At 44.0% G+C, this 19,829-nt stretch overlaps 1 protein-coding gene across 3 annotated transcripts in view; it reads right to left on the bottom strand.

Annotated features, from left to right (window-relative positions):
* The window catches only part of LOC111930893 (deubiquitinase DESI2-like), a 70,755-nt gene that overhangs the window by 39,123 nt on the left and 11,803 nt on the right, over window positions 1-19,829 (bottom strand). The window contains exons 1-2 of one of the 3 annotated variants that reach the window (XM_086895134.1): window positions 18,172-18,268; window positions 14,327-15,703 (exon numbers count right to left, since the gene is read on the bottom strand). In XM_086895134.1, the coding sequence (XP_086751260.1) occupies window positions 14,327-14,365 (39 nt within the window). In that variant the 5' untranslated portion in view covers window positions 14,366-15,703; window positions 18,172-18,268. Of the gene's footprint in view, window positions 1-1,200; window positions 1,411-14,326; window positions 15,704-18,171; window positions 18,269-19,829 lie in introns of those variants that run through there. The other 2 variants (XM_086895135.1, XM_086895137.1) reach the window with 2 other exon arrangements.

Below are 19,829 nucleotides of genomic sequence, written 5' to 3'. Positions count from 1 at the left end.
TTCAGACTTGTCTAGAGCAATTGGTTTTGTTTCTAAAGCAGAGGATAAATTTTGGTGGATTAACATGAATGTAATCCTGTTGTCAAGTCATTGGGCAGAACTGCGACTGTTTCTCGTTTACCTCCTCCTATCTCAGTCCAAAGCTTATACAGACTCATGGGGGAAAAGGGGGGCATTAATTGTTCATGCTCTGGCTCATTTACCCCTGTTTACTAAGGGACACCTTTTCAGAAAGCCTCTTGAATTGTATTACCAGAGATGCTCTGTAAATTAATCGGTTTGGAAAGAACCATCTCTGATCCTGTTGGCGTCACAGTACGACATGAAATCCTAGGAGTTTTCTTTCAAATGGGAAATCATGATAACAACAGAGGGCCTGCACTTTCATTTTGAGAAGACTGAATGCTGGAAGAGTGCTTCTGACCCACAGTTCCCTTCAGTGCTGGAAGCTACTGAACTCCATCAAAGGACAGCACAGGTAAACTGGAAAGCCTCAATAAAACACTTTGCTTTGAAATATCTATCACAGTCCTTAAAAAGAAATCAGACCATTTTCAGCAGCCACAGCTGGAGAAGAGTAAGAACAGTCTCACAGTCCTAACTCCACACCAAAACCCAAGGGACTGCACAACAAGCTACCTAATCATAGAGTATCTCAAACTGGAGGGCACCCATCAGGATCATTAAGTCCAACTCCTATCTAAAACCAAACTATATCTAAAAATGTCCAGACTCTCCTTGAACCATGTGAGGCTGGTGCTGTGACCACTTCTCTGAGGAGCCTGTTCCTCTGGCCGATCACCCTCTCAGTGAAAACCTTTTTCCTACTGTCCAGTCTGAACTTCCTCTGACACAGCTTCATTCCATTCCTCATGTTCTATCATCAGACAAGTCAGCCTGTGCAAGCCAGTGCCTCAGCTGCAGATTGGGAACAACAGCCTATTCCTTCTCCAGGGAAATAATGGCAAGTACACTAGAGAAGACTGAGAAAGGATGATGTCCTGGAGTGGAAGAGGCTAAGCAGATCCCTTGGGTGTCCTGTTCCAGTCCCTGCAACAGCAACACAGCATGGAGATACATTTGCTTTAAATTGTTGAGTATCATCAGCATGATCCAGAGCACAGAAGTGCTCAGGGGAAGCTAATGTATCCTGTCACGAAGCACAGCACACAGCCCCCTCATGCTGCATTGTTTTCTTACCCACTTCTGCATCTTCCATCCCTGGAACAACATCCACCACACTGCAGTTTGCGTGCTTGCAATTCACACACCATCATCTTGAGCTGCCTGGGCTTTCCTGGCAGAACTAAATGAATAGCAAATTGAGCTCTGTCTTTCCCTCCCCCTTACTTCACTCTCCCCTTGCTTTTGTACATGCTGAAGTAAAAAGCTTCCTCTGACTCAGATTTCAGCTGTCACAGATTTCAGCAGTTTTCTCCTAGTAAGTCTGGATGCTAATGACAGAAATAGCAGCTGTCTCTAAATACTTCATCTGCTGTCTGTGGTCAAAAGGCAGTAAAGGCTAAGGCCAGGAGCAGGTGTGGTGGGTGACTGCTTCAGAAAATCCCCACCCTCACCAGGCAGGCTGTGGTCAGAAGGGATTGGGACCACCAACCCCTGATTACAGGAAGGCCAGGGACAGTTGCCAGGGCAAACAGGAGGGATGGAGCAAGAGGGCATGTGCTCACCCAGACACAGGTCAGGCAGCCAGCAGGATCTAGGACTGCTGCCCCTCAGCCCACTGCCCAGAAACCCTGCTGCTGCCTCCCATTCCTATGGGAATCATGTCCACCCAGAGCATGACAGAAAGCAGGCAGAGTTCTGAACACCCAAACATCCCATAAATAGGGCATCTTACAGGTGAGATGACTAAAGGCAAAGAGATCGAAGTGGCTTGTTAGAAATGCAATTGAGATGGGAACTAGGACTAAAGTTTGGGTATTTCTCTTTCTCAACATCCAGTGCTTTACTCAAAATGAAGGTTTGGCTGTTCTCGGCCAGAGTCCAAGGACATGCTTTGTTGGCAGCATGACACAATCTGTTTAGAGCTTTTTGATCCCCACATGTTCAAAGTGCTTGTACTTTGCACAAAACGTTGTGGTGTCATTGAACACAATGTTATCTTTGAACTGAAAAGGAGGGAAAAAATCTCCATCTATTATTACATGTAAATAAGAGTTGGCCTTCTACATAGTATCTTAAAAAAGAATGAAGGAAGAGTGAGTTTGACCTTTGATGTGCTAATTATTGATAGTCTACCATCAGTTTACTCAGACAAAAAAGCATCCCATCAGATCCACTATAATTTGTTTCACTCTGCATGAAGACATGCTGGGGTAGAAGGAAGAGCAGAGGGGGACACAGAGGTACACGAGGACCTAATCATATCCTAGGGATTCTAAAAAGCACAATTTAAGTCACGTGTATCATCCTGTCTTAATGGGTTCACTTACCTGCAACACCCAAGGCTTCCCACAGTAGGATTTTAAATGGTAGCAGAAAAGTGTAATATTGCCTCAACCAGAAATAAAATGTTGGTGCCATTCCATTTACACTAGAATTGTCCCAGACAGAAGGAATTTGGTGTCAGGTTCTCATGTCTGAATATTCCCAATAGTAAGAAGTGCCTTGAGACAAGTTCAGTGATTTTCTTCTTCCACGCCTGCTCTTTGGTCTGTCTCTCTTCTCAGTCTCTCTTTTAGAATAGCACAGAAGCTGAATCAGAGCACAGGTAAGCCCTAGAGCTCCATATAACCTCAAGTGTCTCTCTGATTCTAAGCAATGGCAAGCAGCAGCATACCACAGAGAGGCACAACAGCCAGCCAGCAGTCACAGAAAATTAGTTGTGCCACCCAGGATTTAATAGCCCAGCAGGTATATTTTAGGGAGCTAAATACTTGTTTAGGAGGCATGTTCCTAGTAGGTAGGAGTTCATAATGGGCAATATATCTGTAACTGCAGTAGCATTACAGTTCTCATCACATGAAGTGGTACAGCACCAGTTCTGTTGTCAGACCCATGAAAAAAGCTTAACTTTCTCTTGTGTTTTCCCAGGCTGCACATTTATTGTCCTTGCTAGTACCAGGTCATCTGGTGTGGGCTCAGATAACTCAGATAACTATCACTTCTGGGTGCTTAAGTTCTTTGACAGAACAACAGCTTTACAATAATGAGTGGCAGAACACTAAAACTTTCTGACTTGACTGATAAAACATTTCTCCATGCTTCATGGGCAGTTCAGATGCTTGACATGAGGGATATTGTGATGATTAATAATTAACTGGCTGGAGAGACTGGGAGCTCAAGGACAGATGCTTCCCATCTGCAGTCTCCTGGAGCTGAGGCTGCACTTTTCAGGAGAGAGGGAGGGGAGCTGGTAGGGTGAAAAGGTGACAAGGTTGGTGTGCCCCTGGAAGTCAGCAGCCTTTTCAAGATATTTTGCTTGTATCTCCCAACACAGAAGAAGGTAATATCCTGCACCTCTCCAGGTGCCTTTCACTCTCCCAGGCACTGGGGGACCAGGGCAGCAATGATCTCTGCCAGTTCCTGGTGTCAGCTCACCTAAATGAGATGCATCGTTAGAAGCTGCATTCATGTATTTAATAGGCTTGAACATCAGCTTTAATGAGACACCTCTGAAATCTCAGGAGAGGTAACAGACAGTTAGAAATATGCTTCGAAGTCCTCTGGGTATGAAAAGTAAAATCCAAGTTTAGAGGTACCAAGTACAGGATTTTTAAGTACCTGATGTGTTAGAGACTATTAAATTGTTCTTTACACTAGCTTTAAAATTTCATCTGCATAAATTTCTTTGATCCACGAATGCCTTTAACTGCATTAAAATTAGTCAGAACAGCAGCTGCAATAGGCACCGAACTGCAAATCTCAGGGTAATTACACATTACAAAGGGAATCCTTGAAGCATTTCAATAACATGCCATATTACAAACAGCACTTGAAAAGCCACAGATGGATGTGCGAGCCTCCTAGCAGAGATGGATTTGGATGGTAGGATGTCACTTTTACTCCAGCTTGCTTCCTGCTTCCTTGCCTTTCTCTCAAGAGTAGAGGGAGATTCAAAGAGCATTAAAAAAGTTCTGGTTGATCCTGTGTGGTGAAAAACTGAAAAAGAGATGTGTAAGGAGTGTCTTCCTTCCCATGCCTGCTCTCTTTTACCTCCCAATTTAGCTGTAGCTCTGCCTGAACAAAAGGAACAGCAGAGTACATGCTCAGCAGTCAGGGGGATGTATAACCAATCTAATTAACACGGTGCTGTGATGAACTCCTGCCTGTCCTCCCTTGCCCCCCAAGGGTATCCTACCTGTTTGCCAAGGCCTCTGGCTACCATGATGCAGAGCATCTCCTGCCAACAGCACTCTGCCCAGGGGAGGAGACAGAATTTGACCCAGACAGTAAAAACAACTGAAATTTTTGTGGATCCATAAGGTTTGCATTTTTTTTTCATCCTTCCAGAGGCTTTCGCTCAGCAGAAGTCACAGCTCTTGTTTATATTATGAGACATATAAGGGGGAAAAAAAAAGGATTTATAGTATTTCCTTCCTTCTGGTCCCAAGAACACCTGAGCTTGAGCTGAACCCATTTAATTTGCCCAGTTTCTTCTTGGCTAACACTGTAATTCATCCATTCTGTTTCAATTCAGTACAACCTATTCCTCAATGCCCTGTCCCCCAGTATTCTTGCAGTAGCCAGCAAGGCACAGTGCTCCAGCAGTAGAAAATAGGTCTATTCCACATCCCAAAGAACTGCCAAAGAGAAGATAGCCAGCTGTCTTGTATAACGAGCAACCATAAAAATTAGAGTGAATAAAAGTACAGCAAATGGCACTGCAATCAAGAACAATGAATGTTAGAGCTGGAGACAGATGGTGGGTGGATTTCAGCTTGGGACACGCATTTTTAGCTCTGGCCTCCACAGATTTGGAAATCTTCAGCACTGCCTTCCCCTCTTTCCACAACCTCCATCACAGGGTTGCTCCAAAGCTATAATAGCCCTTGAATTCTTAGTGCTGGGACAGATTCAGAAAAAAGGCTCCAGAAGTAACTGAATCTGCAGGCTAGGTAGATAGGTAAGGAAAAAAGGGCAGAAAAGATCCTCTCAGCACAACAAAACCTGACATCTGTCTAAAAATGCCCTGATTGAAAACAAACCAGTAGGAGGAGGGAAGAGCAAGGTTGACCTCTTAATTCCCAGGAGGAACAAGTGCTTTCTGCTTGTTCCTAATAGCCAGGAGCCCAGACACTTGTCCAGGAGGGTACAAACCAACTTTCTAACAACCTCAGCCTGCCAGAAGGAATTTGACTCTCCACCTACCTCGGAGAGCAGCAGCCTGGTCACCCTATCATAGTGTATCTGGAGTTCAGCTTTCTCATTCCTTTGTAGTGAAGCAGTTTTAGAGATGTATAAAGTAGAGAATAGATGACTAATATAAAATACATGGGCCATAGAACAAGTGTGAGGAGCACTATAGCTTGGCTCCAGCCTGGACAACCTCCTGGAACAGCTAGGACTCACTGGAAATATTCACTCCTCTGCTAAGTGAGCATTTCAAACAATACAGAAGTATTTTCACACAGGAGACCCAGAACAAGCAAATTCAGTTTCCTACTGTCTGCTACTCTGGCAGACCTGTGTGAAAGGGCAGTTGTATTTGAGTCCCCCAGGGATTTTAACCTGGTCTCTGTCACCTCAGATGCATCAGCACACTAAATGGAAGAAGCCAAATGCAGAATTAGTACTGTTACTGTCCCAGCACATAAGCAGCACTCATGACAGAACATCTGGGTATGTCATGTCATCTCAAATGCCCTAAAATAGTCAAGACATCTCTTCAAGTTGATAGCTATGAAAGAGGATCAATACCTCAACCTTTCCTGAGAGAAATCCAGAGGTCAGCCAAATATCCTAAAATGTCCTTTTATACTGATGTTTGCTAGAAGAGCCTTTGGTTTTCCAGATAAGCGATTTGCTAGGAAAGCATCCAAACCCTGCCTGAAAATACCACAACCTAGGCCTCTTCTTATGCAGCTAGAGCAGATAGCTGAGGCTCTTGCCCAAGGTGCTGCCCAAGAGTAGAGGTTAATGACAGAGGTAATGACTTATCAGATGAATCCCGTGGTTAACCTCTTGCTCCTCTCTTTCTATCAGTTCTCACATTCACCAGGCTAGTCCAGAGCTGGGGGAAATGACAATTACAAAATCATCAGCTCCAAGTAATCCCAAACAGAACAAGACACACAGATGAGCCAAGAACAGATGTCTAGGAGAACGTTGTGTAAGGAAAGTTAACCTATGGCAAAGCCTGTAATTCACTCTGGAAGGTTACATTGGGCTCCTCATACACTCTAAACCCTGAGGCAGCAATCAGCATCTAGGAAGCTTGTTTTCTTGCATCAGGATTCATTAAGTCACTTACCAGCAGTTATTGAAGAGAATAGCAAAGGGGTTGATAGTTCCTTGGTTTAAGTATGACCATATGGAAAGCAAAGTAACAGATCCATGGTTGAAGGTTCAGCAAACCATGTAATCAACACAGCTTGCACCGTGCCAGGTCCTCCCTTTGCCAGAGATGTGGATCTATCAGGAGTCACATGTATTGACACACACTAAGTGAACACACACAGTGAAGGCACTAAACAGGCTGAAATGCTTTCAGCATTTCTAGCATCAGACACTTGCTTCTGTAGATCAGCATTCCTACCTATCAGAGATCATTTATTTCTCCCAGATTCTCTTCATCCCTTATCATTGCTTTTCCAGAGACCTTAAGATTAATTGCTTAAAAATTAAGTTACCAATTAAAACGATTTTCCAGTCTTAGGATGCAGCCTCATATTTTTCTCTGAGATGAGAAGTCTCACAGATTCACATGCTGATAGATAAAGCTCTGAAGTGAGGAGATGCCTGCTTTCTTTGCTCTATATCTCTCACACTCAAAAACACCCAGTGTTTACCTAGAATGGTAGCAATTTTTCTTTTCTTTCCTAACAGTTGGAGTCTACTTTTTAGAGAAAGATGCATTAGACTTGTGAATTTTGTTTTTTTGCTTCCCCAGCAGAAATATAGATTTTTTTGGTATTGATTGGTCTCTTCCTCCCTCCCCGGCTTCAGCTACGTCATTTTGGCATAATGACAGGAACAAGAGGAACTGAAACAAACAGAGAATTAGAATAAGGGCAACTCAGGTCACTAACATAGCTTTCAGCCCTAAGACACCCATTTAAATTCAGTTCATTGCACTAATGCACAACTACATACCTGCCGATCACCACACTTAGAAATGGATCTGACAGCTGTTCCAACTTAGTAGCTCACTAATGTTCGGCTCTCCCCTACAGAAGCTCCCACTGCATGTATAACTTAGTCCCTGTGGGCTGCCTGAGTAGGAAGCTGATGACCAGCTGAGCCATGACACCAGAGCAGCTCAACCTATCCACTAGGGATGAGATACAAAAGCCAGAAGGGTCTGCTTTGCTACTGCTAGCATAAATTTATCTGTAAGGAGAATGACAGTCTCCAGTACTGTCAACACATCAGTTTTCATCAATAGTAAGATGGGTTTGTTTGGTCTGGGGGGGGTGTTATTTGTTTGTTTTAAGGAATAGCCAAGTAAAATTAGGAACCTTGACAGCCTAGTGAGCCAGAAGCTAAATCTTGCTGACAGAAGTGTCATGTTCTAAAAGGAGTCTGCCTTTCTGTAAGGGAAAAGCCCAAAAAGCACCAGTGAAACAAATCACTGGAAACCAACTTCCATATGGTTTCAAGAGGAAACAATCATTTCTCTCAGAGCTGCTCAGAGCCAGGCCAGGGGATTGTGACTTTGCCTGTAGAGGGGCTTAAAGAACAGCTTCCAGTAACAGCAAAAGTAACTCTGGATCTTCCGTATCTCTGGGTTAGAGCTGACCTTACTTTGAGCCCCTGGGATTACCTGAAATCCTGCACAGGAGCCTTCTGACTCCACAAGAGTTCAGGCTGCCTGGAAATGGGTGCCTTAGAGACACCAAGTCACACTGTCACCTGCAGGAACCCACTCAAGAGCACTGATGTGGGAACTGTGGGCTAATGACAGTATCTGTGAAGCTTTGCTCCAGAAGCTGAGTTCACACTCTTTTAACACTGTTCTTAGCTTTCCTAGGTTCTCCTTAGGTTTCTTACACTTGCTGATGTAAAGGAGAGCATCTTGTGGAGCAGTTTTCCAAAGGCAAGCAGGACTAGCAGAAGTGACAACTCCCGTGTTGCCCTGGATGCATCAGTTCAAGTCAGTCCACTGGGCAACAGAGCTTGGTTCAGTGAGCTTGCTGATGGGATAAATGCCATGTCTGGAGAGGGCAGTGCCCTGTGTACAGTCAAGAGACTGCTCTTTAGACATCTCATGCATAAGCATACAGTAGGCAGTGACAGGGCTGCAGTGCTGGAGAAGATCTGCAGTAACATGGACAGGTAGCCGGCTTGTCACCCTGACAACATCCAAACAGACTGTTCCCCTGATGGATAACACATCTCCAAGCTGTTGCTAAGACAACAAAAATTCACTTATTATGCATAAATGGGCACACTTCATTGCTGGACTTATTAACTTGGGCCATGCCGCTTTCTCTTTGTCTTCTTAATTGATTTAAATCAGATGACAGTTCTTCTTGAAGGAAAGGACTCTGCTGCAGCTCAGTGTAATAGTTTTTTTAATCTTTTCTTCCTCCAATTGATTTCCTGTCTCAAAGACACAAGAGAGGAGGGATGTCTAGTTGCATTTCGTCATCCCACAGGCTTGAAGCAGGCACTGACTACAACACAGTGCTCAGCATCACCAAACAGCTTTCCTTGTCCCTCTGTTCCTTCATTCAAACAGGGCAAGGGAGCATTCCCACTCTACTACCCTGCCTGAGGTCAGCCTGTTGCCACTCAAATGAAATTTATGCAGTCTAGGAGGAAAAGAGAAGAAGAAACAAAGGCTGGTTTTCCTCACCTGCATACACTGCCAGGCTGCTCAGCTTGATTTATTTGAGACCTCTACTGTATTGCCATCAAATTTGCCATAACACCTTTATTAAAAAAAAAAAATAAAATATTTTATTATGTTTTTATTTTTTAAAGTCAAGAGCATTTGCACTGGGGATTGTTGTACCCAAGAAAACAGAAGCATTCTGGACACACCTCTCATATCTTGGCCTCAGGACCCTGCTGTTATCCAGTGAGAGAGCAGCTTTTTCTGCTCCCCTCTCTCATTCCCAGCAGGGTTTATTTAGGCTCTGTGATCTTTAACCAAGAGTCTTCCCAGAGAGTTTTTGGGCCCACAACAGAAAGTATCATCATATGACACAAGAGTGATTTTGAACCCTGGACCTATTACGCAGAGTGTGCATAGTCGAATAATCTAAACACAGTCCTAACAAACAAATCCATCCAAACCAAACAAAAAAACAGCACTGAAGGCCAACTCAAAGCTCCAGGAAAACACATAAAACAAGCACCTGAGGGCTGCCTGATCCCTCACACTACTACCATTGAGCAGCACTGACTACTCCTAGAAAAAAAAGAGCATTTATCCCACTCCTGTGGGATATGCTATAGCACTGTGGGGAACCAATTTCCAGACACCAGGCCCCTGTTAATTCACCACTCTGCTTTGTTGTCCAGTACCCTGTGCTTGATACGGTTTGAAGACAGAAGAATGTATAAGAATCTGGATAAATGAAGAGTCAGTGGTAAAGTAAAATGCAAAACACAAAATCTCCCCCTTTTCCTTCAGGAATTTTAGGATTTATCTTTGAGTTAACCTCTACAACAAGCCTGTGAAGAAGATTAAAACATCCCAGATTTTCCCTAGCCAGTTCTTATTCATGGAAGAGGGAATTCTTACAAGTTTTGTGACTGGTCACAGAATAAATAAGAATATGGTACACCTACCATGGCCTTCCAAGAACATGGCAAACTTTTGAGTGAACAGTGTGTTTTGGAGAACTGAAATGATTCAGTTTTGACTAATAATTTTGGCCAGAGATGACTCACAAATATCTAAAGGAAAATCGAAGCATTTAATTTTATATATATATATATATATATTATGAGTTGCCACAGGGTTGCCAGAATTTAATTAAAATCTCCCAAATGCACCATTTTGCTTTTTGCTCTCTATTTGTTAAACACATTCAATGTGGTCAACATATGAAGGAGAAAAAAAAAAATCCTAGTGACTGTCCATTACCTAATCTTTCAAGACCACAAGTTCTACTATTGACCTAGAGCAACCGCTCAGCTCATCACAGCAAGAAATTTCACAGCTATCAATTTACTTGACAAAAAAATTCCCTTTTCTCTCCAGGTGGCTTCCTGGAATACGAAATAGAGTCAGGTGATATTGTGCTCCTCCACACACAGCAGCTCACAAACACCTAACAAGCAGCACAGAGATGGGACCACCACCTGCACCAGGACTTTTCACTCTTCTGACTCAGTGAGCTAAGAGCATCTGAGACTTTCACCTACAGTAAGCACAAACACGTTCACATTTTCCTGAGTAACTAGACTTATTCTTTACTCCAAAGAGATAATGACATTCTCCATGATCTAGTCAATGCTTTAAGACAATCACTTCACAGAATGAAGTGCTTTGCTTGCAATCCTGTTGCTGTTTCTGTAACAGGCTCAAAGGCTCCCTATGTACTGAAGACAGAGGCACAAAGCATCTCTCTCCCTTCAGTCCATCCACAGTGACCTGAACATTATTTCCCTCTCCAGATGGAATGCCAAATAATGACAGTGGAATCAATGAAATAACTGTGGGACAAGGCTGAGTAAGAGAGCCCTGCTCTTGTTCAAACAGACCCTACATCACTGCTCGCTGGCTCCCTGCTAACCAGGGCTCTCATTCTCCTCTGCAGCACATCTCAGGGGCTCATTTTCCCCAGAAGAAGGAGTAAGCAAAAATGCCACTAGATCAAAACAACAGTTTTTCATGTTATCAGATTCAAAGACAGGGGAAAGTCATGACAACCTCAGCTGTAATAAAAGAGGGACAACAGTGATATGAATATCTTTGCCTCTAATATGATAGCATGAATATGCTATGCAATAAGCTGAAAATATGAGAGCCCCCAAACTTGAATCTCTGCCAAGCAAACAATTTTTAGTGGAAAATGTTTAGCTTGTTAAAGATTTAAACCCAGGAGATAATTGCAGTTACTCTTCTGCCTGACTGAAGTAAGCAGCATTTATTAATGTACAGTGACTAAATAAATTATTCCAACAGAAGCCACAAAGACTTAAAGGGTTGAGGGAACAGGATAATATCCTGACTAAAAAAAGTCAACCCTGTGCCTGTGATCTAAGTGATCTGTTCCATGATAAACAGCTTATTGAGGTAGACTGGAAGAAAGAGAGCTACAAGTTATGAAAGAGAATTTGATTTGTCCCTCTGAAGGCAAAGTGGTAACTGACTAATCTGTGCAAACTCTGTCACAGATTTTGCAGACCTCGTTATTTCTTGCAGGTCTCCAACCGGCAGCTGGCTTAGATTAAGCCCATGCAAGAGCTGAATTCAGACTGGCAAAGAGACTCATCAGTGATCAAACCCATGATCCACGTTGTTATTCTGTGTTCACACTTACACATTAAATCAGAGTTCAGTATCCTGCATATCTACTCTTTAAACTGTCCTAATTGAGCAGCAAAGTCCACCTGTCCTGTATGTTTTGCAAGTGTCCAGCTGTGTACAAGCTCTTTGGCAAGAGATAGGACCCAACCACCCTGGTGTGCTGGCAGTGAAAAAAGGTTGCTTTTGATGCCAATATTCAGAACACTTGGAATACCCAGTGACTTTTGCTCCATTATTTTATGCTGAAGAAAACAAGCCTACAAATAGATCTACCTGCTTCAGCAATTTATGCAAAACGCCTCATTAAATAGAAGCACTTTTCTTCCTAAAGAAGCCTGCTACATATCCAATGGGTAAAAGGATAAATGGCTATAATCTTTGAATACATAAGACTACACAGAGTGGGTCTTTCATAGCTGCACAAAGCCCATAATTGAACTTCTGCCCTAGGGATAAGTTTTCCTGCAGTGTAAGTGCTTCCAGTTTCCATACGGGGGTCATGTTCTTTGTCAAGAAAGCAGAGCTTTACATCCAGTTAATTGGTGTTCCCAGCTGTCTTTTTTTGTTGTTGTTGTTGGGTTTTTTCCACTGAGGCTAGTTTTCCAACAGTCATTCAAGCAAATGTGCTCATTTCCCAGTTCCCCCGCAATTCCCCACCACAGTGTAACAAAGTGCAGATTTTGCATGGCTACATTCCAGGCTTCATGGTGTTAAAATCATAGCAGCAATGGAAAAGCATGGAGTCTCAATAGTCATAATGTAGGATTTGAGCTACAGGTGACTCAGTGGTAGTCAAACAGATGCTGTATGAAAATAGAATGGTTTCTGTGTACAGACTGGTTAACCCATGGAGTTAATACTTACACATGAAGATTTCCATGGTTTGCTAAGCAGCAAAAATTACTCAGTCTGAAGAAAAATCATGACCTCAATTCTGTTCACTGTGTCTGGGTGTCCACCTCAGAACACAGTGATCATGAACAGCAAGCTCCTTCTGCCTTAATTACTTAAAGCTTTGTGTCTGGTGTCAATCAATCAAAGATAAAAAGGTAAAGACCTTTTATCCACCCAGTATTTGGATCTCTTCAGCTCAGTGGTGAAACATTCACTGATTTGGGATGGATCAACAGTGGCTGAGAGAGGAAAGCTTAGGCCATAGTCTGCTGCAGAACAAACTAAAAAAATTGCAAGGAAGTCAGTGAATATTATAACACAACTCCTTTATTTTCCTCAAAGGATTAATGATGAACTCTTGTGTGTGCATTTGCAATGTGAGTCCCTTGTTATCACGCATAACTTATTCCAGTTACCAAACCTATTGGCTGAAGAATGTCTCGGGGGAGTACACAGTTCAGGCTGCTAAGCAACTGACCAATAAACACTCAAGACCAAAGTCTTAGGAAGGATTTTACACCAACTCACTCAATTTTACCAGTAATAGCTTTGGAAGAGGCAGTACACTGCACTTGTGGTTTTGGACTGCTCACCAATGCAGATTCAGTCCTACCTAAATAATCCTTACCACTCACTCTTCCCTCAGAAAACAACCCACCTGTTTTAGTTCACGAATGATCCCTTGATTCTTGTGATAAAAAGACATTTGACTTTTACAGCAACCCACTTCTAATCTCTTTGGTGTCTGTTCTCTGGATTTCCCCAACAGGGAAACCCACACTATTCTGTGGGCTTCCTGGTAAAAGTTGTCACTGCCTGATGAAAAAAAGCAAACATAAGCTGTAATCCTAAAGGTCTAGAGCTGGATATTCAGAGCTCAGTCAGCACCTTACTGGGCCTTGTAAGGTCGTATTTTCCCCAGAAAGGTTCATTAAATTTGTGGAAGATTTGAAAACTATGTTTTTTTAATCATTATTTGGTAATCCAAAAACAAAGGTGAAATTCATAATCATCAACACACTCCTCGTGTGAACATGCCTCTCCTAAGCTGCTGTTGGACCAGCAAGCCAATAGGCTGTGCCAAGACATCTTCTCTTTGGGAGCTTGTGCCAAGAATTGGACCTTCTGATTTGCTAGCACACAAAACACCCACTCACATTCCCCCTTGCAAGAAGAGGTCAAGGAAAACCACTTGCTACCCCTGTGAACTTTCAGGAAATACTTCTGAGAGGCACGTGCCCATGCCCCTTTCTGGGCTGAAACTTCACCAGACAATTTCTTACTCTTCTTGCAATTAACCTTCAGAGAGAATTATTAACTACAATCTTATGCATATGAGGAATTGATCCAGATTATTAGAAACTATGTCCTTACTGCAACTCTACAGCTGTTCCTCCTCCTTAGCTGAAATCCTGACCTCCACAGCCTAGTAATGTTTCTTCACTCAAAATTAAAGGACAGTAATCTCTAACACAGACAGAGGTGATCACATTTTCTTCCTTAAGTGGAGCACTGGAAATTAAAGTGTCTCACTCATTGCTGCTCCTGAAAAATCCTGCAGAAAATCTGGCACATACCTGTAATCTGGCCCAATATCCTAAACATTAAACAAACAAACAAACAAAAAATCAGGGTCAGCATCATCTCTGACATGAGAAGATGATAGGCTTAGATGAGGAGTTTGGGCCAGGGAAGAGAGGGTGGGGGAGGGAATCAGGTTCTCTGGGGATCTGTGCTTGGCTCCTCTTTGTACAGTGTCTGCCCTCCAAGCATGAACTCCCACCCAGCCCCACTGCCCCCCAGTCAGTAGTGTTTCATACTCACCATGTCATAAACATTCAGAATCACTGGTTCATTTGCCATTGTTGATTGCAGTAGAGGCTGGATTAAAACCTTTCAGTCCTTGCCAGATGTATGTTGATGCCCCCGGGGTATGCTTTTACCCTGAGCCAGATAGAAGAAAATGCCTCATCCTACCGTCTCTGAAGGAAGAAGCATGGAGGGAGGAGGAAAGGAGGGAAATCTCACGGTTGTGTGTGTGTGTGTGTGTGTAAAGTTGGTTGCAGGGAGGCAGAAAGGCCTGGGTTGGATTTGCTAGTTGTATAGGGCTTATTTTAGCCCTCCACGCCGTGACACATCCAAGGTTTCTTTGTAACTCTGTAGTGCACCTCGGGGTCTGTAGACTCATACACCACTGTAACCAGGCACCGTCCAAGCTCATAAATCCCGATCCACAGAAGACAGATTCTGAGCCCAAATACCAGCCCTCTTCTGGCACCGTGAGCAAGGTGGGTGGCAGTGCGTGCAGGGAGATTTCTCGGCAGAGCTGAGTGCCGCTACCGCAGCTGCAGTACGCAGGAACCCGGGGCACCAAGGCACGGAGCGGGGCCGGAGCGAGCGCCGAGCTCCCCAACTCCCTCCCGCTGGGAGCCCGCAGGCACCCGGGATCTGTCCGTGGTGCTGGGCTTGTTCCTCCCGGAGCCGGGATCTGTCCGTGGTGCTGGGGTTGTTCCTCCCGGAGCCGGGATCTGTCCGTGGTGCTGGGGTTGCTCCTCCCGGAGCCGGGATCTGTCCGTGGTGCTGAGGCCGGTCCGCTTAGGCACTCGGTTGAGGGTTCTCCGCCCCTGGCAGGACATGGTGAAGAGGCTGTGCCAAAGGAATTCCAGCGCGGGGCTCGGCGGTGGGAGGAAGAGGAGGAGGGGGCTGGCTGCCCCCGGGGCAGAGAGGGGATGCCGCAGCCCCCATCCTGCCCACGACGTGCAGGCAGACCTGGCGTCGGCGCCGAAGTTAGAAGGCAGCTCTTCGAGGAGGATGACACGGGATTGACCGGACTGGGGCCGGAGGGAGGAAGATGCCGAGCGGGCGCTGCTTCCAGGCAGGGTACGGGGCCAGGGCTGGACACTCCAGCTCTCCGTGCTCTGCTCTCCGCAGGGCCAGTCCTTATTTCGCGATCAGCTCGTCCCGAACCGGGCAGCTCCTACTGACTGACAGCCGAGAGAACCTACCCCGTCCTCTGCTGGCTGGATGAATCGCTGCACGGCACACGGTGGGAGGGCGGGGAGGGGACCAAGCGACTGGGCAGGGCGAGTAGTTTCACTTCTGGCAGCAGCCGGGTCTGGAGCTTCTTCCTGGAGCTACTTTACACTCGTGTTAGGACCGTGAAGCTCTGCAATGTCCTGCCAGCAAACACTCCCCTCTGACCTGGATGTGAGAATCAATTATAAAATGCACTGCGGTAAATTCATCTTCCTTTTGCTCCTCCTCTCTCTTTAAAGGGAGAGCAGAGTCTGTGATGGTGCTGGGAAAGAGTGCAGCTGGGAGAGGGACAAAGGAGTTCCTGCTCCCAGAGATTTGCAGTGGTGTGGAAATTAGCACTCCGACCTTAAACGTTTATACACAACAGACTTCTGAAGCAGGAGGGAAAAAAAACAGGGATGACCTCATCTGATTTGGAGGCGTATCTGAGGCTGAGGCTCCCTGCCAGCTCACAGCCAACCAGATCTGAATGAAAATTGCAGGGAGCCCGTTACATCAGCAAAGCCCAGCATGCCTCAGCCCTGTCTTCTGCCACATGGGAACCATCCCGTCTGGAGAAGGGCTCACCTCCCTTTGTCAGGAGAGGAAGGACAAGACCATAGAGCTGCAGCTTTATAAAAGACTTGTTAAACAGTGTGCAGGAGAATTTCTAGTGGAGGCAGGCAGTAAGAAAAGGAAGTGAGTCCATGTCCTGCATAGCTAAGTGCCAGCCCAACAAAGTCAGATACAAAATTTTTCTCCAGACATTGCCAAAGGAGATGCAGAACTGTTTTGCCCTAGTATGCATTTTGAAAGTGTAAAGCCACAGCTCAAGCTTGGGCACGATGACATGCAACATGGCAGGGACCCCAGCACAGTAATTTCATCTGGACTAGTCATTCCATGGGTGGGCTGGACAATTTCACACACAAGGTACAGGGACCAGCACCCTGACTTCCCCCCTGTTCCTAGCTCTCCAACCCGCCAACTCAAACTGTGCCATTAACCATCCATCTCAGCAGCCTGGGTCTGAAGGAGCAGTTTGTGCAGGTGGGTAAAGGTGCTTCCTCCTCCTTAACATCTCAGAGTCCAGATACTCCTCAGAGGATAGACTGAGCTCCCACTATCGTTTTAAAGGCTATGGAGCAATGGAAATCTTCCTCTGCGAGAGGCTAAGCTGCATCATTCATGCCCTAACTTGTGAGACAAACCGCCTACTGAAACCCAGAGGCTCCTGCTAAGCTGTCACAGATACCCTGAGACTGTGACTTTTGGATATGTGTCCTGCTCTAGAGATGGTGATATTTTAAGGAGACTTGAAAAGAGACAGAATAGCTGATATTAGACTGATGTAACTGGGAAAGAAAAGCAGCACTACAAGGTCTTCCCACGCTTACCCACATTCTTATTTGCTAAATTAACTCCAATGACTGCTGTGCTCAGAGTTCACTAAAATGAATTCAAGATTTAAATCAGATAGACATTCCAGAAACAGACATCTATAAATACTTAGGATTTGGGGAAGGTGACAGGCCGCCACAAACTTTGATGCTTTTTCATGTAAACATTTTAAAATTAATCACCTAGGGAAAAAAAATAAGATGTCCAGAATTCCCTACACTTTAGAGACAGAAGAAGGTGGAAATTAAAACCTAAATGTATCTTTAAGCTAATCATATTGCATCAAGAGATCAAAGCCAGTCTAAATGTGCATTTGTTATTTAAAGGACTTTTGCTGTAGGAGAGACAGTAAATATCATTTGCACACTAAGACCTGGATTCTCTCCCTCTAACTTGAAACAACTATGAGAGCAACATTACAAATGTCATTGCTTCAGGCTTCCTTTTCTGCCCCTTCACAGAAAGAAGTTGTTCCACATTGCGACTTAGCCTTATCAGTGTTTCAGTGATCCTTTGAAAATTCCGGTTTTTACCCTGTTTTATTCTAGACAACTTACTCTAGCTCCAGATAGAAAGGATCAATCTGAATTCAAAGAGCTCATTAATATGAGTTGTTTTACAGTCACATAAACTCTTCTCAAGGCTTGGTTTGCTTTGAGCTGTGTTGAAGTGTTTCATCAACAGCTCAGGCTGATACCAGTTGAGAAAGTGAATGTCTCTATTTCAGGAGCATGACTACAATCCCACAGATAGCCTCGCTGCCTGCAGGCACCAGAGCCCATATCTTGTGTTGTAATAACATTACAATATAAATGAATTGCAGATACAGAGGAAAGGGAGATTCTTACTCATTAGAGCAGCTGGAACTAGAGCTCTGCATTGTGTTCTGAATTCCTCTTTTAAGCACTTATGCTGGTTTTAGGACAAAGAACGCACATTTTTTCCATACATACACCTAAAGCTAGACAGCATCTTCATTCACATTTAAGCAGCCTGTTGCAAGCCCAAATTTTCTCATATTTCTAGCACTCCATTTAAAGGGATTCACATATTTGAATTCATCTGTCGTCACACCCACTTATTATTACAGTATAAGCATGCATGCACCCTCAAGGATCAGTGTCTAGAGGAGACAAGGTGGTCTTATGTGTGTTCTTTGACTAAGAAAGAGGTGAAAAGGTTAAAAGGAAATTAGTGCTGCTGCCCAACATGAACTGAAAAAACAAGAATCAGGTATAACCTTAAGGAATTACCTGGGACACTAAGCAAAGCAGTCAGTAGCCAAGAACTTCAGCCACCTCCTCCAGGTCCCAGTCACAAAAGTGGCATTGCTGGACACTGTAAACAGAGCTGAGACATTCAAGCAGAACAAAAGAACAACAGTGCATCAGAGAAATAACAGCTGCATTAGAGGTGATGGCCTATCTGTGAGTTTGTCTACTTGTGTTGCTATTCAGGAATTCTAGTTTAAATTAACACCTTTCCTTTATCTACCCTCATGCACTTTTAAAGGCTCAGAAGCAACCCAGCAGACAATGGGGCTTTCAAGCATGTTTCACAGCAGGGCTGCCCAGTTTAAACTTCAAGACACTTAATGGTCTTCTCTCCACATCAGGTATACCACCTCTGGCTGTCCATTATATTTTTTTGACAACTTGTCATTTTGAATTGTATTAAGTGCTTCTACGTATGTCAAGTTGTCATTATTATCCCATTCTGAGTACATTAGTCAAGAGTATCCCTTTTAAAGAAAACATAAAATGGCTGTTGAAAAACTAGTATTTTTTCAGATCCTTGAGAATGGTGGAAGGTATGCAAGAATGAAAGGGGAGTTGCAATTCCTGCCTTCCATCTGTAGGAATAAATCATTCCATGGACAGATGCTAGAGCTTTGTTACCTTATTCTGGGAGTATGAGAGAAGGTATTTTGATTAAGGCACCTGAAGGAGTTTAATCTCACTTCTAACTGAGTCACTTCCATATACCAAGGATCTGACTGATTCTGGTCAAACCTGAGTACAGGCTATGGGAAAAAATGGGGAGAAAAAATCAGCACAGGATGCCAGCAATGTGCTTTTTCCTTGTATAAGGTAGCATGTGGAATATTTAACTCCTTATTGCACCACAAAGGGAAAGAACACTCGAATTACTTCAATAATTTAAAAGATTTCATCCAAGACTGCAGGGATTTGCAGCTCAAAGCTAGGTATGTGTTAGTAGAAGGGGGAAACAAAGTTAATATTTGCATTGAATTCCTCATTGAATCATTGATCTTATCAATGATAAAATTTCATTTTTTCATAACGTTTCATCTCCCTTCTCATTGCAGCTACACTTCATAGCTTTTTAATATAAAGCTCTTTGTCAGGAAGCAGTGAAGGTTGATAGCTCCTAACATGACTGACAGGGCAGGGTCTCTGCCTACAGCAGAGCAGAGCTGGAGACCAGGATCCCATCTACGTCACAGGGGCAGGGACTTGTGGCCCCTGTCTGGGCTAAAATGGTGCTCCTGGCCCATGGAGAGGCCCCAGGGGAGAACAGGACTATCTCCTCTGTTTACATTTAGGCAACACTCAACTGAGAGCCAAGCAATGTACACAGAGACTTTCAACCCGGAAACTAGGATGAAAATGCCAAACATTCCCGTTCATTCTTATTCTAAGGATTAGGGAAGTAGTTGTTGTCGTTATTGCTATTAAATTTCACAGCACAAACTATCATGGGTCAAAAGGAGCCAATGGATGCAATTAAAAGGGACAGTACACAGTAATTCGTGCTGTATTTCTGGGAAGCAAAGCAGGCTTAGTTTCAGTGTTTTTTTCCACAGCAACATCTTATTTATTTGCATGATGTTATAATAATGTTTAGAAGCTGTGGCAGGGGGCAGGGACCCATGCACTGGACACTGTAT

Source organism: Cyanistes caeruleus, chromosome 6 (assembly GCF_971803275.1).
Source record: "Cyanistes caeruleus chromosome 6, bCyaCae1.hap1.1, whole genome shotgun sequence".
NCBI classification, from domain to species: Eukaryota; Metazoa; Chordata; class Aves; order Passeriformes; family Paridae; genus Cyanistes; species Cyanistes caeruleus.
The sequence above is the reverse complement of the archived record's forward strand: the minus strand, read 5'-3'. Positions and strand labels throughout refer to the sequence as shown.